General features: G+C 39.3%; 2 protein-coding genes and 2 non-coding genes across 3 annotated transcripts; all 4 read right to left on the bottom strand.

Moving 5' to 3' along the window:
- The window catches only part of LOC148702441 (zinc finger A20 and AN1 domain-containing stress-associated protein 9-like), a 68,769-nt gene that overhangs the window by 24,187 nt on the left and 25,708 nt on the right, over positions 1-18,874 (bottom strand).
- On the bottom strand, positions 6,873-6,957 carry LOC148702447 (small nucleolar RNA SNORD24). Its single transcript, XR_015969216.1, has one exon. It is a non-coding gene; the product is annotated as a small nucleolar RNA SNORD24 (small nucleolar RNA).
- On the bottom strand, positions 7,142-7,222 carry LOC148702446 (small nucleolar RNA R12). The gene has a single exon (XR_015969218.1). It is a non-coding gene; the product is annotated as a small nucleolar RNA R12 (small nucleolar RNA).
- Positions 10,015-14,867, bottom strand: LOC148702444 (zinc finger BED domain-containing protein RICESLEEPER 2-like). The gene is made up of 4 exons (XM_089925318.1): positions 11,026-14,867; positions 10,685-10,934; positions 10,260-10,586; positions 10,015-10,182 (listed from the first exon to the last, which is right to left on the bottom strand). Exons 1-3 carry the CDS (start codon positions 12,181-12,183, stop codon positions 10,513-10,515), a joined length of 1,482 nt encoding a protein of 493 aa, XP_089781444.1. The 5' UTR covers positions 12,184-14,867; the 3' UTR covers positions 10,015-10,182; positions 10,260-10,512.

Below are 18,874 nucleotides of genomic sequence, written 5' to 3'. Positions count from 1 at the left end.
TTTCTCCAGTGTTATCAGCCAACAGAGCTTTGTATTCCTCTCCCAAGGCATCCTCATCCATTTCCATCAAAGGAAACTGCATGAACCAGCACGTCATACGATAACATTCATGAAGCAGAACAGACTTCTGTGGACTGACCTTGGAAGAAATGATAGCCAATCATCTATTAATTTGGTTTGATGGACTCCCTGGAACACTCTTAATTTGGTGCTTTACTTGCTCAACAAGCTGCTTTGACTATTAAGAAAGAAAATCATTTGCATTTTCTTATTGTAGCATGCTCGACTTATAGAACATTAGAGCCCATCCATAATTGTAAATTGATTCCACCAATTGTAATCAAAGAATGCCTTGCTGCTTGATATATTAATTTCAGATTTTTTTTGCTTCTACTTCTTCAAACTTATTTTTTGCAGACTGCAACTGAGTCATCAGGTCCTTGGATCTCCCACTCATCTCATGTCCCTGCTGTTAAAGAAATTAATAACACATGGTAATTTAGAAACATAATACCAGCATCTCATGCCATATTCTCCAAACTTGCTTTTTTGCAAAGCATAATGCTTCTGTTTCCTGCATCTAAACAGTTAAAAACATAAATATCAGCAGATTGCCCAACCAAATCAAGAGAGGATTTTCCGAAGAATATTACAAACATTTTCATAAGCAGCTGTTTCTTCGGTATTAACTATCAAGCATATAAACTCTGATAGAATAATACGTAGTTTTATTCTTCCTCAAAGGAGAAATAAGAATATCCAGCTACACCATTCCACCAGATTCTGCTAACGACAAATTACACGTAAACCAACAAGAAAATAAGATGCATCAGAAGAATCATACCATCAATATAGCTACCCATTGGCCTAGAGGAATATTCCTCGATCTACATTAGCAACATCATCAAATTAGTGGATAGAACCTGTAATATTCTTATCTAATTAATAGAATAATGATTGTACTGTGAAAGAAGAAATTAAACTTTATTGTACAATCAATGCTTTTCACTGGAGAAAAATGAACTCATAGAAAAGAATAGCTGAGCTTAGTCCAACTTGGTGCAACAAGAACCGCAACTGAGGACTCCAACTATCATGATCTTCCTGAAAGTAGACCTTAACAAAGAAAGCAATTTGGTACTGCTCCTATTTTCATGTTAAGCCTGCACAGCTTAACTGGTCATTATACATGGAGAGCTCATAATTCATTATTGCATAGTAGTGTATAGAAGGTCATGGTGAATGTTGGTGAAAGCATACTGGGCAAGCATCTTGTATCATTTTCTGCTTATGTGAGTCAAACCAATCCTACACACAAGACAAAGGAGGAAAAAACATGGAAAATCTTTGTTGTACATACTTGCAAGTTAGAAGCACAAGGCATGCCAAGGGATGATATGATAGTTCAAAAGAACTTTGGAATATTTCATTCGAGCCTAGCTGCTGTTCCTTTAGTTTAACATTCAACTCCTCAGTGATCTTTGAGTAGTAAGATCTATTGAAGACAAAGTACACAAAATTCACTGATCTATATGACGAAAATGTGATTGAACTCTCACTCTGATGCATACCATTTTCTTTTATTTTTATTGAAAGGATGACCATTTCTTGTTGAAGAAGCTCCGGTGTCTGCAATCAAGCAAGAATGCAACTACAAAAATATCAGAATGATTACCGATTGCACACAAAACATGATATTTCACAACATTAGCACACATACAGAAGGTAAGCCAGGTTTATTCCTCTAAACCTAGTCCCCGGAGGAAATTAATTGAAAATCTCCAATAACAGATACCATAAAGAAGTTGATTGTTCACAAAACAATGAATTGCAAAAATATCAGGCGATTTAAGACCTACTAACACCATAGACGAACTGATACAAAGCAAAATCTTTAGTAAAAGATACTAGCATCAGCAATAAAAACAGGTAAACTATCAAATCAATACAGCAGAAGTTCAAACCAGAATACACCTCTAGAGAGTTCCGGTATTCCATTTCTCCAGTGTTATCAGCCAACAGAGCTTTGTATTCCTCTTCCAGGGCATCCTCATCCATTTCCATCAAAGGAGACTGGATGAACCAGCACATCATATGATAACATACATGAAGCAGAACAGATTTCTGTGGACTGACCTTGGAAGGAATGATAGCCAATCATCTATTAATTTGGTTTGATGGACCCCCTGGAACACTCTCAATTTGGTGCTTTACTTGCTCAACAAGCCAGCTTTGACTGCTACGAAAGAAAATCATTTGCATTTTCTTATTGTAGGATGCTCGACTTACAGAACATTAGTCCCCATCCATAATTGTAAATTGATTCCATCAATTGTAATCAAAGAAATGCCTTGCTGATTGATATATTAATTTCAGATTTTTTTCGCTTCTACTTCTTCAAACTTATTTTTTGCAGACTGCAACTGAGTCATCAGGTCCTTGGATCTCCCACTCATCTCATGTCCCTGCGCTTAAACAAATTAATAGCCACATGGTAATTTAGAAACATAATACCAGCATCTCATGCCATATTCTCCAAACTTACTTTTTTGGAAAGCATAATGCTTCTGTTTCCTGCATATAAACACTTAAAAACATAAATAGTAGCAGATTGCCCAACCAAATCAAGAGAAGACTTTCTGAAGAATGTTACAAACATTTTCATATGCAGCTGTTTCTTCGGTATTAACTATCAAGCATATAAATTCTTATAGAAGATTACATAGTTTTATTCTTCCTCAAAGGAGAAATAAGAAGATCCAGCTACACTATTCCACCATATTCTGCTAACAACAAATTACATGTACACCAACAAGAAAATAATAAGCATCAGAAGAATCATACCATCAATAATGCTACCCATTGGCTTAGAGGAACATTCCTCAATCTACATTAGTAACATCATCAAATTAGTGGGTAGAACCTGTAATATTCTTATCTAATGAATAGAATAATGATTGTACTGTGAAAGAAGAGATTAAACTTTATGGTACAATCAATGCTTTTCACTGGAGAAAAATGAACTCATAGAAAAGGATAGCTGAGCTTAGTCCAACTTGGTGCAACAAGAACAGCAACTGAGGACCCCAACTATCATGATCTTCCTGAAAGTAGACCTTAACAAAGAAAGCAATTTGGTACTGCTCCTATTTTCACGTTAAGCCTGTACAGCTTAAGCGGTCATTATAAATAGAGAACTTATAATTCATTATTGCATAGTAGTGTATAGAAGGTCATGGTGAATGTTAGTGAATCATTTTCTGCTTATGTGAGTTAAACCAATCCCACACACACAAGACAAAGGAGGAAAAAACATGGAAAATCTTTGTTGTACATACTTGCAAGTTAGAAGCACAAGGCATGCCAAGGGATGATATGATAGTTCAAAAAAACTTTGGAAGATTGCACTCGAGCCTAGCTGTTGTTCCTCTAGTTTAACGTTCAACTCCTCGGTGATCTTTGAGTAGTAAGATCTATTTAATTATTATATAATTATGTAACAATCAATATTGAATTATTAGCTATAATACTTAAAAAAACTTCATCAATTTCATTACTTATATTAAATAACCATAGTGTCAATAGAACAATCTATGATGTAATATAATAATTACAATGTCAATTTGAACACTTCGAATTAGACTAAAACATTATGCAGTGAATTATATGGAATTGATATCGAAAACCCTGGTCGTTTTCAGGCCCTAAATGTTGACTATTTGAGAAACCCAGGAAGCCAGAATATTTTGATTGGGATAAAATTTAAGGGGTTCCAACCGAACCCGATTGGGAGGGAGAAATTACCTATAGTTCTGAATAATCTTCGCTGGGACTTGGGCCAGGCTTAGGCTGAGCTCTAAACGAACTGATTGGTTTCAAGTTGCAACTGAGTGGGCTCAATCTGACCGGGCCACCGACAACCTAGTTTGTTTCCAGCAACTGACTCTACTTCCCTCTCTCGATCTTCTTCTCTCCTAAACCTATATCTTGTATCCTTGGTCTTTAATTCTAAAGTCTCGAAATGGATTATAAACTTGTAGGTTGTAGATGTTTTATTTAGCATATGGTGATGAATCATTTTTAAATTTATAATTTTTTTCCTAATTTGATGATGTTTCATTTAGAGAATCTTGGTAGCACACTGGAGCAGATATCTATAAACCAATGTATATCCAACACCACTTGATTTACTCATGTATACTATGTTCAAATAAAAGGATTTTTCTCTAGCGAAATAATACCACATTTAATCACTTAAGGACCATATTCCCCGCCTAGGCATGGCGTGACATGCAGAGTAATGATGTGGCGATGACAGGCATTCGATTAAGTATGGTGTTAAGGAGGACAAACGGACCGGGCCTGAATTTGAAATAGCACGCAAAATTGTTAAACAGACTGGCTTGATGATTTGTACCAGACAATAAAAGTTTGGCCCATGAGCTGAAGTACACTTATTCTCAGCCATACTAAAGAGAAGAAAGATATTGTATGCTTTTCTTTTCTTTTTAATTTTTTTAGCAATGTGTTTTTATTTTCTTGAACATAATCATGTTAGATAACTAATTCCACCATCAAAGGCCAATCAGTTAGTCAATCACTGGTCTAAACCATCCGATCAAGGTATTGTTCTCTGCAGCATCATCAAAATATGGATGCCTGGTATGTCTTTGTGTTCCTTTTGTTTACTTATGATGGGATTTCTGGCTGCAATTAATTGATTGTGCTTATTTCAACAGTCACTATTATTTATCTAAGACAAAGCCATCAACATACCCGTGGAGCGGTGGTGTAATCATCAACACCTTTACCCCACTTTCTATTCAAATTGGCTAGAAACATGGAGGCTCAAAGCTCTCTCTCTCTTGTTGTCTCCCATGTAGGGAGCTTAGGTTGGCTTTTGTTTTCAAGTTCGGTTTGTACTTTTAAGATGTGTTATGATAGGACTTTGACTTTTTGACCTAAAAGTGGGCTAAGTCGGGATTGGATAAAAGTTTTATTGATATCAGTCTAGACGTGACTTAACCTGATCCAATATATGCCCCTTCTCTTCATTGGTTTTTTTGCATTCATGACACCTGTATTTAATCAGCATGACTAGTTTTAGGTACCTCTCTAAATTATATATTATGAAATATCCAGCTCATCAAGCAACCACCAACAAGGTTCACTACAATGCCGAATAAAAAAATCAGAGTGCAAGCCTAACCTCCTTTGCACCAGGCATGTTATTCTGCGTGTGCGGGAACATTCATGCACCTGCTCACCTGGATCCATATCCAATCGGATCCATAGTCGACGCTTCCTTGTTTAAATCGCCTTTGTCAAAGAAACAACTATACATAGTTACGTGTATTTTATATGACTCACATCGTATAGCCTATCCGGTTCATGCTATTTGCATAAGTAATCCATACAAAGTAATGGCTTTATAACCGACTCACATAGTATCCGTCATAGCCTATAAATACCACCTCCAGCTCACGCCACTCTCTTCCCTCCCTTTTCTCTCGAAAGTCGAAATAATGTGGGTTTTTTCTTGTCCTTCCGGCCATCCCCTAAGCTCTCAGGCTCTACTTTCACAACCGATGCCCCGGTCGCATCGGTCTCCTCCATCCGTCCATCTCGGAAGAAGAAGATTTGCATCAGAAGCTCTTCTTTTTTGCTCTGGGTCAAAGGTATGAATTCTTGGGCCTTCTCCAAAACCCTTTTGATCGTTCTTAGTGCTTCTTCTTAAGGTTTGAGTTATTAGCCTTTTTTTTTTGTTCATTCTTGGTGCTTCTTCCTGAGGTATGGATTCTTGGCCTTCTCCTTTTTTTTGCTCGATCGTTCTTGGTGCTTTTGCTTGAGATCTCTTGCAAGAAATTTTTCTCTTCGGCTCCGATCATTGTTTATGTTTCTCGGGATCAAACTTAGATATCTCTCCTCAAAAAATTTCAATTTTCGAATTAAAATTTCAATGGGTGTTCCTCCATCCTTTTTATTTTTTTTATTTCTTTTTATTTCTCTGGACTAGAGTTTATAAGGAGAAAATAAGAATATAATGCTCGGTATGTTGTGAGTTGTACTTCTAATCATCCAACTAATCATCAAATTAAGATTCATCATGACATGAAACGGTATCGAAGCTGTGGCGATAGTGGATTCGTAGGTGATCCATGATCTCTTTTGACAGCTCTAGTCGTTAGACGACTAGAAATACAGCTCACAACATACCAAGCATCGAAATCTTATTTTCTCCTTATAAACTCTAGTCTAGAAAAATAAAAAGAAATAAAAAAATAAAAAAGCATGGAGGAACACCCATTAAAATCCTAAGTCGAAAATCGAAATTTTCTGAGGAGAGATATCTAAGTACGATCCCGAGAAACATAAACAATGATCAGAGCCGAAGAGAAAAATTTCTTACAAAAGATCTCAAGCAGAAGCACCAAAAACGATTGAGCAAAAAAAAGGAGAAGACCAAGAAACCATACCTCAGGAAGAAGCACCAAGAACGAACAAAAAAAAAAGCCAAGAACTCAAACCACAAAAAGAAGCACCAAAAACGATAAAAAGGGAAAGGGAGAAGGCCCAAGAATTCATACCTTTGACCCAGAGCAAAAAAGAAGAGCTTCTTATGCAAATCTTCTTCTTCCGAGATGGGCGGATGGAGGAGACCGATGCGACCGGGGCATCGGTTGTGAAAGTAGAGCCTGGGAGCTTAGGGGATGGCCGGAAGGACAAGAAAAAAACCCACGTTGTTTCGATTTTCGAGAGAAAAGGGACGGAAGAGAGTGGCGTGAGCTGGAGGTGGTATTTACAGAAATTAAATAAAAAAAATGAGATTTTTAACTGAAAAAAGAAGACTTGAATAGGGTAATGGAAACCAGGGCCTGAGAGATCTTGGTGGTAGATTGTCATCAGATGGGTTTCCCCATCAAGAGTAGCAAATATATTTTTCTCACATCACATGCTCATCAAAATTTTCAATATAGTGGAATTACAACTATATGTTACCAAAATAAGAAAAAAAAAGACAAGCAGGTAGAAATTTAAGACCAAGTCAATAACGAGGATGAGAGAAATAACCAAAAAAAATCAAAAATCCAAACTTTACTTTGACGAAATGTTATCTTCGTAATGGAAGGGAGTTGGCATAATGTGTCAGAAGTAGCTGGTTAATAATATCATCTTAAGGAAATCAATGGGAATCCGAATGTTTCAGTTCATCATCCAACATCATGCCTATAGAATACATAAACCAAATCACAACAAACAGAAAGGAAAAGAAAAAAAGAACGCAAAAGTAATCGAAGAAATTGTTGAAATATATCGATAAAACTGGAAAAAAAATTTGAAGCAATTTACCTACCTTGTCACCGAAAAACCCTAGAAAGGATTATTCGGAGCTAAAGGAAGGAGAAATATTTGGCCTAACGATAGATTCCTTGCTGCACCCAAAATCCAGCAGCAAACAATTGCAATATTAGGCCATCCTTAAACACAGCTAAAATAAACAATGGATGAAAACAACATCATTCACTAACAGAAACCATAGAAAAGCTTAGCAAATATCAGAGAAGCGATGTATGACCCTGTAATCTAAGAAATTAGCATAAGATCTTCCAACAGGAGGAAAGGAGAGAATAGAGATCAAATCAAAAAAATCAGGGAACATGGAAGAATTGTAAAAAGGGCTTCTCGCCCAAAGAAGCTGAAGGGCGAGGAGCCGCGGAGACCGAGAAAACCCTAACAAGCGTTGGCGCTGGGACTCGGTTTGTCGGAGGGCTCTTGATCCAATTTATAGGCAGTGGGGCCTGTTTCTGGTGTCCCGCGGTGGGCTTTTAAGTATACCAAGCATCACCAAGTATGAAATTGGGTTTCATAATGCATTCCATGTTACTCGGTCGGTATTCTCTTCATCTCTAAAATATGACTATTTTCATGAGTTTATGGAAAAACTAACATCCCTCATGGTTCATGTTCAAAATATTTTGACCTACCTCAGTCCAAAAAAAAAAAAATTAATAAAAGAGCACGGATCCTCTGCAGGGCGCGCACAACACCATAAAATACTGTGCAGTTTTGGATAGGGCTGCAAATGGGTCGGGTTGGGTCGGGTCCTAGGTGACCCCGATCCGACCCGGTTGCATGTTCGGGTCCTAATTTTGGACCCAGACCCGACCCGGTTGAAAAACGGATCGGGTCGGGTCGGGTCCATACCTACCCCGATGGGTCATTCGGGTCGGATCGGGTCCGGATCTGGTCGGGTCCGGATCGGGTCCGGGTCGGGTCCGGATCGGGTCCGGGTCGGATTTGCATTTTTAATTCAATATTTTGTCAACTCCAATACTCCATCACCGATTCACCAATTCACCATCAGGTGAAGCCTTTTGCAAGCTCAACAATTCCTCCTGAAAGGCTGGAAGCGTGAAAATAAAGGCTGCAAGCTCAACAATTCAATATCTGTTACATTCAAAACCGGTTCAGAATACGTTTCACCAAAAAAATTGAAGGCAAACTGATCAACCAGGTTTAGATCTAGCTTATTCAAAACACATTTATCCATCTGTTACATTCAAAATAGGTTCAGATCTAAAACAAAATCAACTTGTCCAACATTGAGACTGCAAGTACCTGCATCTAAAACATTTGAACAGGTGCAACTTTCCATCTAAAACATAAACGTTTGAACAGTTGCAACTTGGAATTGCTATTCATAAAGAATCAAAGCTGGTTACAGTATTAGCATCAAAGGATTTTTCAAAGCAAAATTCAACCCCATATGACAAAGGACAATCCAAACAACAGCATTACAACCTGGGTCACAGTTTTAGGATCACAACATTACAATTTACTACATCACAGCAAAATTCTACCCCATATGACAATCCAAAAGGATGCATCACAACATCAACATCATGTTCAGTGAAGATGACTTGTCCCATTAGTTAAGATAGATTACCACCATCCTGCATAAAGCAAAGAAGCAACATCAGTTTACGATCATTATACTATAAAATTATAAAGTTTAAGCATCAATGAGTACACTTTTATGTTTGTGCAGGAGCTTTGAAGTTATGCTGTCTTTGCTGGTTATATAAACAGGTTTGTCATGCAATGTATACATCCTTCTAACTTGAACACATGGAATCATAAATTTCTCTTTGCTTGCACCTACATCTGATAGCAATATATATAATGATGCAAGTAGGTGGTCATTTGGAACACTAAATTTTGAACATGAACTTCATGAATTCTACTAATTCAACTCAGTGCCTTCTGTTAACTTGATTCATCATAAATTCCCAACTGTATTTAGATACCTATCTCTTTTCAGCAGACTTCAGTCCACTTCGAGTTGATGTTGCGAAGATTAAAATTTAAGCACAATTTTCTTACTTCATAACGAGCAATAAAAAAAGCATTTTGCAGTCAGCATATAATAAGATAATAATCAACAACAAGATAGTCTCAATGCAAGAGATGAGATGATACCTTTCCACAGAACTCACAGAAATACTTGGCATGCTGGGAGACTTCCATTTTCTTGATTTGCTTTCGCAAACTAGCACCATATCTGGTACCTGGATCCCAAGACATGACAATAAATCGGAGAAAATAGGCAACAGCTACTGCAATGGTAGAAATAGACAAGCAAAGGAAAACAGCTATGAAGAATTTGGTTACCATATTTGCCAACAATTCCAGCCTTCTTGGTTCACTTCGTCTGCATCAAGAAAAGAAGAAACAAAAAACACACTTGTCAGGAGGAGTCAAACACCTAAAGAATTATAACAACTTCTTTCTCAAACCATTCCAATTATTGATATCCACTAGTAAACATGAGACATACAGGACAAAGGCCAATAGACACTTCAATTCCACCACCTATGCACTAAGATGTAAGTTTATAATCAAAGCTGGTTACAGTATTAGCATCACAGGATTTTTCAAAGTAAAATTCAACCCCATATGACAAAGGACAATCCAAACAACAACATTACAACCTGGGTCACAGATTTAGGATCACAACATTACAATTTACTACATCACAGCAAAATTCTACCCCATATGACAATCCAAAAGGATGCATCACAACATCAACATCATGCAATTAACATCAACATCAACATCAACATCAACATCATGTTCAGTGAAGATGACTTGTCCCATTAGTTAAGATAGATTACCACCATCCTGCATAAAGCAAAGAAGCAACATCAGTTTACAATCATTATACTATAAAATTATAAAGTTTAAGCATCAATGAGTACACTTTTATGTTTGTGCAGGAGCTTTGAAGTTATGCTGTCTTTGCTGGTTATGTAAACAGGTTTGTCATGCAATGTATACATCCTTCTAACTTGAACACATGGAATCATAAATTTCTCTTTGCTTGCACCTACATCTGATAGCAACATATATAATGATGCAAGTAGGTGGTCATGTCACATGAAATGATGCAAATCGGAGAATTCAAATGTAAGCATAATAATGAAGATGAACTCTACTACTTACCAGCATAAGTTAATCATCGATATTAATATCAACAACAGTTTCGTAATCTTCAATCTTGTATTTTGTATGAGAAGGTGGATCATCTACAAATGAAGAAAATATGAAATTAAAAATCTCAAAGTTTTAAAGCACTAGTACAACTGATGCATGATAAAATTTATGAATGTTATAGAAATTGAACCTGCAAGATGAGGCAAGCTGTCTCGAAGCCAATCCTGTGTGCACACCAATACCTCAACCGTATTCGGAGATAGACTACTACGAAAATCATCCAAAACCCTGCCAGCAGTGCTAAAGGCAGACTCAGATGCAACGGTAGAAATGGGAATTGCCAAGATATCACGTACCATCCTAGACAATATTGGATATTTTGATTCATTGAATTTCCAATACTGTAGAATGTCAAAATTTTGATCTTCTAATGGATGAATCTGCTCCAAAAAATTAAATGGCATGTCATTTTTATTAGTATTATTGACTAATATTTTAATGTAAGCATCCAAATTAGAGATCGTAAAATACCTTCTCTTCCAAATAAGTCTCTAATTCTGACTTAGATGGTTGGGTAACTTGTACTCCATGGATGAATTCTTTATAGCCATGCATAAAACGATTCTCATCTCTTCCACCATGGGATGTAGACACCCTCTCATCCACTTGATTAAGAGAGACATTTGTGCCATATAAAATTGCATAATTATCATACAAAGTTTGAAGAACATCATGCACTTTGTTGATCTCAAATGAAGCACGATCATCATTACCATGGATTGTCTGAAAGCAATATCTAATAAGATTCATCTTATGTCTTGGATCAAGGACAACCCCTGCAGCAAGAATGTGAGAGCATTCCTTCCAATACTTGTCAAATTTTTCTTGCATCTTTAAAGCCATCATCATCACAACTGCATTTGAACTCCTAGATTCTTCAATCAAGAGCATATTTATTCTCCAAATCTCATAGAAATACAAATTTGCAGTTGGATTTTTTGTTTGTGAAAAAACTTCAGTTATAAGATGAAAAACCTTTAAGAAGTCACAAATAATGATGCCTTGAGACCAATCTTCCTCAGTTGGCGCACCTTCAAAATTAGGATCCCGGGCCACAAGTCGCATAAATACATCCTTGAATTGTATAGCATCATTTAACATGAGATATGTAGAATTCCAACGAGTAGGTACATCTAAGCATATCCGTTTTTTACCATTCATCTTGAATTGTTTCACAATTCCCATAAATAATTCCAACCTTCCTTGAGATGATTTTATATATTTAACAGCCTCGCGGATCCTATGAATAGCACCCTCCGCTACCTTCAACCCATCCTTCACAATCAAATTAAGAATATGTGCACAGCAACGCACATGAAAGAATTTACCATCCAAAAGTAAATCTTTTTTAAATTGTTTTTGAAGTTCTGTTGCTACAACTGTATTTGCTGACAAATTATCAAGAGTGATTGAACCCAACCTTTTCTCAATATTCCAAGATAAAATACAGTTAGCTATAGCATCACTAATGACTAAGCCTGTATGTGGTGAAGGAACCAACTTAAAATTGATAATATGCTTTTTCAGTTTCCAATCATTAGTGATATAATGTGCAGTGAGACACATGTATCCCAATGTCTGATTTGATGTCCACATGTCCGATGTTAAGCTGATTCTTCCACAGTTCATCTTGAACAAATCTTCAAGTCTTCATTTTTCCTTTTCATAAATTTTAAAGCAATCAGAAGACAATGTTGTCCTTGAAACAATATGAAATTCTGGTCTAAGGTTCCTAACAAAGGTCTGAAATGCTGGATGTTCAACTGTTGTAAATAGCATCTCTTGTAGAATTACCATCTTTGCAAGGTCCTCACGATTTCTTTCCTGATCAAATGAATAGGGAACTAACTCGTTCAATGGAACACCATCTTTTGAAGTCACGGTGCCTATTAATATTTTCTGTTTCTTATCATTATATTTTTTTGCCTTACAAATATTTGCATGTTTGTGAAGATGGCTTGTCCCATTTTTAGGATCAGCTGAAAAAATAAAATGACAATAATTGCATCTAGCCTTGTCTTTTTGATTTTCTACCTCACAATAATGATTCCATATCTCCGACCTCCTTTTTCTGTTCGTTTTAGAGCTATCTGTATTAGAAGGCTCCATTACTTGAGAACCACTACAACGAAGTACACTTGAAACTTCAGCCATGTTTTCATTGCTATCCATCTCGGACATTAACCTATTTTGCATGCAAGCATTAAATAAAGATGTATGAGCATAAAATGCAACTTTATACAATGAAAACAAAAAAATTAACGGCTTAATAACGATGTATATCTATGACAAATAACTGAATAAGTAACAAATATTTTAAATTTATATAAGGACAAAAATTTGCCACCAAAAATATAAATAAATAAATTCCTTCTTCAGAGTAGAAACTTCAACTTGAGAGTACAGATTTCAATTGAATAGTTACACACTTACACTGTTACACAGTTACACTAGCAGGAGCTAATTAATATACAGGCATACGGACAATCTAAACTTATTGTGAGCTAATTAATATACAGGAGCTAATTAATATACAGGCATACGGACATTAACCTATTTCATAGGCTTATAGCGTATTCATTGAATTTCATTCTCCACCATCCATGTTTTTTCATAATTTACAGCATGCAAAGCCAACTATAGAAATCCCTACTATATGGATCCTCCAGTCAAGACCCAAGCAGAGAAAGTAGATCGAGGAAGACCACAGCACTGTTCAAAACCTCTTGCAGAATATCACAAGTTATGCAAAAAAAAACAAAAACCACAGCACTGTTCAAAACCAGATCAAGGAAGACTTTAGCAGAGAGAATGTCGTGCATATAAAATCTTGAAAACTATGATTAAATCTCAAAAAAATTGTGCAAACTAGGTTAGATCTCACAGATTGGTAGAAAATAAAACAAGTAGGCCGAAATGATGCTCTCCAAGTGTGGCACGCCCCTCCTCCAAATCTTCCGACTATCCTCGAGGACCCCGACGACCCCCACCTCTCCCTCTCCCTCTCCCTCAAGTCCGGCGTCGTTGCCCTGTTACAAGATAAGCCCCCTTCGCCGGAACCATCTCCCGGCCTATGCTAAAAAAAATACGGAGGACTGGAGGAGGGACATACCTTGGGACGCCGAAGAATGGGAAGAGGGAGATCCGCGGAATGGGGAGTCGGAAGTCGAAAGATCTAGGGCACCGAGCACGGAAGCGGGCTACTCTTCTCCAAATGATCCTCCGCCGCAGCTCAAGATCTAGGGCACAGCCGCACGGGAGATCTAGGGCACCGAGCACGGAAGCGGTCTACTCCTCGACGTCCTCGTCTCCTCCAGATGATCCTCCGCCGCACGGGAGATCTAGGGCTAGGGCACAGCCGCTGCGCCGCACGGGAGAGAAAAAGGGAGGAAGGGGTCCAACAGGTGAAGCGGTCCAGCGGATGATTTATATATCATCCGTTGCGGGCTGCGGGCAAAGCACAGAGCACAGTAGTCAGTAGCACTGCGGGCCTGCGGCCCAATGGGCTGCATGTCTTAAAAAAATGGTCCAAAAAATTGGGTCGGGTCGGGTCGGGGTGCGGGTCGAAATTGGGCAGACCCGACCCGACCCGAAAAATAGAACGGGTCCAAATTTAGGACCCGACCCGGCCCCGCGGGTCCTAAAATGCGGGTCGGGTCGGGTCTTAAGCGGGTTGGGTCGGGTCGGGTCACGGGTCGACCCAACCCATTTGCAGCCCTAGTTTTGGATGACTGCCATCAAGAAATAAATAGCCATCAAACAAAATAATCCAAAAGTGCACGTCATGTCATATATGGCGTGCATTGTTTGATAGTCACGTACATTGTTTGATAGTCATTCATCTTCTGATGGCAGCTATTCAAGGATGCATTGCACTTTACGGTGTACAGATGGCACCACAAAAAATTTTAGTTGTTAATGAGATTCTTGGACACAAATCGGATTTTAGGGAGATGAGGCGACCACAGCATTTGAGCTTTGTAAGTTTGGATATCTATCATCCAAAGTACTTAAAAGCGACACCTTCAAATGATTTAGAGACTTCTTAACCAACCAAAAAATCATGAAATGAAGGGCTCCTCAAACAATAGAATGGGTTTATTTTTTCCCAAGACAAAGCTAGAATGTATATGAATCACAAATTTTGGTTCCATTTATATGTTCAATATAATGAAGCGTATGGATCTTCGTCTTGACTCGCTCATTTTGTATATTGACATGGATATATGTTATGCCCTCAGAATCACAAAGCCATATCTTTCTTTCAGATGGTTATTGAAATTCTTAATATTTGGCAAGAGAGAAGAACAAAAACCAAGAATACTCAAAACCTACGACTCTTCCATAATAAAAAAAATAAAAAAAAAAACACATCTCTCTTATAAAATAACTACATGAGTTATTTAGTTGGGAAGTTCTTCGAGCTCACCACATCTTACAATATAACTTGTACAACAAAATGCAAATATGTGAATATGGTATCAGTAATACAAAAACTCAGAATCTACAATGCATTCGTCTGAATTATTTTGTAATACAGATGTGGGCACAATATTCATCAAAATAAAACTAAAGGTTCTAATCATGCGTAAAAAATATGGATCTCGTGATTCATTTCTAAGGCTAAGTACATTTCGTTTTCTCCCCACCCTTGGTTCTCCCAGTAACCAATGGAAATTTATCAAGTCCTTTTGATCACCACAATTAACCTGCAGTTTTCCCTACTCCCACTTTACATGACCGTTAGCCTTTGACAAACAGAATGAGGATTTCTTTAACTTTTGCCGCTGCTTCCAATCCGATCTGCTATAAAGATGTCCTTAAATTTCAAGCTTTTGATGATTCCAAAGACTGAACAGCATCCATTGCACTGAAATCTTTGACAAAAGTCCGGAGGCATCCATTGATAATCCTAGGAGCACAGCCATCATAGAATCGTTTTGCAAGATCAACCGCCTTCGCGAAAGACACTCAAATAATGAGTAAGATGATAAGGTAAAACCCACTAGGTAGGCTGAAGGGGGAGGATAACTGACCTCATTTATGACAATCTGGTGCCTTGTTCCTATCACTGTTACTTCTGCCATTGCAAGGTGAAGAATGCAGAGCTCCAAAATTCTTGCTGCAGGCTGATCCTGCATTAGGAATGTTATGAGCCGTAGGCTTCTGCTTCCATAATGAAACAGTTAAAAGTTTCTCTCCATCCAATTTCTGGAGAATTAAATGGGTGTGCATATATATGCAAAGGAGAAACTATACCACAGAAAACATAGGCATGATCCATAAGCTGGAAGTAAAACAAGGCATAAGTAGAGTACATTAAGCTGAGAGTTACCAAGGTATACATTAGGTTCACTGCAAAGATATAAGATTGTTTAGTTCCTAAAAAGAAGAAAATTTGAATAGCCTATGGAATCACAACTAGGTTTGTTGGAGGGCTCTTGATCCAATTTATAGGCAGTGGGGCCTGTTTCTGGTGTCCCGCGGTGGGCTTTCAAGTATACTAAGCATCACCAAGTATGAAATTGGGTTTCATAATGCATCCATAATGCATCCATATTACTCAATGGGTATTACTCAGAAGATAGGAGCATCAAAATGTCTCTCTTGGTTTGTGAGGATCTTCATGTTTGTACACTTTTGTTGTAATCGGAGGAGATTGAGCGGTGTACCGCGGTGGGCTTATCCTCCGCCAAGGCCCAAAATGCCCCTCCCCACCACCTCGATCTCCAAGACCGACTCGACGAGTCTAGCATTCTCTGCTTCCCCAACCCCAACATCTAGGGGCAAAAAATAGTTGGCCACCTCTCGATCGCAGCCCTCCATCCACCTGGATCTGAAAAAATCGAACATCACCTATCTAACCCCACTCTCCTCCTCCACACTTTGCCAGTCTCATCTCTCAACAATCGGACCAAGTTTCTCTTTCTCTTGATGATGGTAGATCGGAGGACGAACCTAATGTTCATGTCCCCTTCTCTAATCCACGGAACTCTTGACTTCTGCCGCCATAATACCTCCTCATGCCGCAAAAAAAAATGATGTGTAGCCAGTTTTCGTCGAAGATCAGTTAGCTCCTCCTCTAATAAGACACCACTATTATCCTCTATTCCCTAAAGGTCAGCAACAAATGCATCACCACATTGAAACTTCTAAAGATATCACCCGCCACCTTCCAGTTCTATCTTCGCAACCTCCACTTAGTGAGCTCCAATTTGTAGGTGACCCTCCACATAGCATCTCCCGCACCAAATCCCCCACACCCCACGGACGATGTCCCAAGACTTTGGATTCGACAACTATATCTTCTCAAAGCGAAATGGGTTGTGGTGACAAGTGCTAGAAACAATGCTAATCAAGAGCGGACGATGATATGAAGCGATCCGAAAAAGGTGATAAACCTAATAGATAGAAAAGTGTTGAATCCAACTCGTCGAGGCTATAACCCTATCAATCCTCTGTCATACTCTGGCATGACTAAAATGGTTGTTGTACCAAGTAAACCTCGATCCAAAGAAGCCAAGATCCACCAACCCATTAGCCCCCATGAAGTCATGAAACTCCCTTCTTTCTACTTTGTCACTATAGGCATTGCCTCCTCTCTTGTCCATGGGCCCCTAGATGTAGTTAAAATCAACAGCAATCAAGGTCAGAATACCTTGTGCAACAAGATTAGTCACCTCGCCCCATAGGGCCCTCCTCACTCTAAAGTCGGTACTAGAATACACATTCGACAAAATCAAAGGAGGTTCATTATGTTCCAAAATTACTATTACAACTTACTGGGGGCAGTTATAGAAAAAATCCACAGTGGCTACATCCTGCTTCCACAAAACAATGATACCCCCCAATAAACCTAGTGATTCAATGACATAAGAATCCCAGGTCGCTAGAAACCGACGCCGTGTTTGAAGGAGGCTGTCTCTAGAAAGCTGAATTTCACACAAAAAACAAATGACCGGGCCATACATCCGAATCAGTCTCCTAAATGAGGAAATAAAGGGGGGCTTGCCTGCCCTCCTACAGTTCCATGCACCAGATAGCTCGTCCCTGGCCCGGCTCCGCCAGTCTCCTCAATCGAGTCAGTCGAGTCTCTCAACAGGTCAAACCCTGACCCGATTCGGATCCCCACCTAAGTTGCCATAGCACCCGAGTCATCGCTATCAACTAACACCCGGTCCTTCGAGGACGATCGCCGATGCACTACCTTCGTCGGCTTCTGCCACCCATTCGAGTCCGGCGACGAGCTAAGAAAACTAGGACGGTTGGAGGGGAAGCTCGATCGTGAGGATGAGGAACTCGACCCTGACAACTTCGGGGTTACACGGTCATCTTCCTCATCCTCAACAACCCCTTCAAAGCTATGATGGTCGGATCTTCGCAATCATCAGGCAAGGGCCAAAAATAGGCCTCCAACCTTGCTCATCCACAGCACCCGAGTCATCGCCATCAACGATCACCCAGTCCTTCGAGGGCGATCGCTGATGCACTACCTTCGTCGGCTTCTGCCACCCATTCGAGTTCGACGACGAGCTAAGAAAACTTGGACGATTGGAGGGGAAGCTCACCCGTGAGGAAGAGGAACCCAACCTTGACAACTCCAACGTTACTCAGTCATCTTCCTCATCCTCGGCAGTCCCTTCACATTTACGGCCGGATCCTCGCAATCGTCAGCCAAGGGCCAAAAATAGGCCTCAAACCTTGCTCGTCCAAGCTGGTATCAGGTTCGCCACCAATCCCCTAGCCTCCGCCTACCTCCACCACCATTGGAGCCATGGACCTTGAACGCTCCTGCAAATCTTACAACTCCACTGCTAGCTCCGGCACTGGAAATTTCACTCTTCATCTGCATGCCCTATTCACGCACAATGGTAGCAGAAATCCGGAACATTCTCGTACATGAAAGGCTACCCCAAAACCTTATTCCTCCTCTTAACTTGAATCTCCGGCATCAACAACTCATTGGCATCAATGGCCAACTTAACCCTAGCTCCAACTTCTTCAACTAGTCGGTAAAGCCATCCATGACTAACGATTGAACTACAGCTGAGGTGATCTGCAAGATTATATCCTTGTCTCAGTACTCCACCAAGAGCTTCAACATCCACAGCCACACCTCCGCCGATTTGACAACGTCCAGGCTAGGGATGAAGTCAAGAGCCTATGGCTCCACCGCCAACAGCTCACCCGCCACCACCTAAGGGCCACCGAATAGAGTGTGTCCTGTTCCTCCTGCAATTTGAACCTAACCACCAAATGGTCGTCGGCAAGGGGAGACACCTCCACCTCATACTAAAGCTTTCCGTGCGCCGCCACCTCA

The sequence above is a fragment of the Phoenix dactylifera genome, chromosome 9 (assembly GCF_051530095.1).
Source record: "Phoenix dactylifera cultivar Ajwa chromosome 9, Ajwa_hap1_PhDact_Kaust_v1.1, whole genome shotgun sequence".
Lineage (NCBI taxonomy): Eukaryota > Viridiplantae > Streptophyta > Magnoliopsida > Arecales > Arecaceae > Phoenix > Phoenix dactylifera.
The sequence above is the reverse complement of the archived record's forward strand: the minus strand, read 5'-3'. Positions and strand labels throughout refer to the sequence as shown.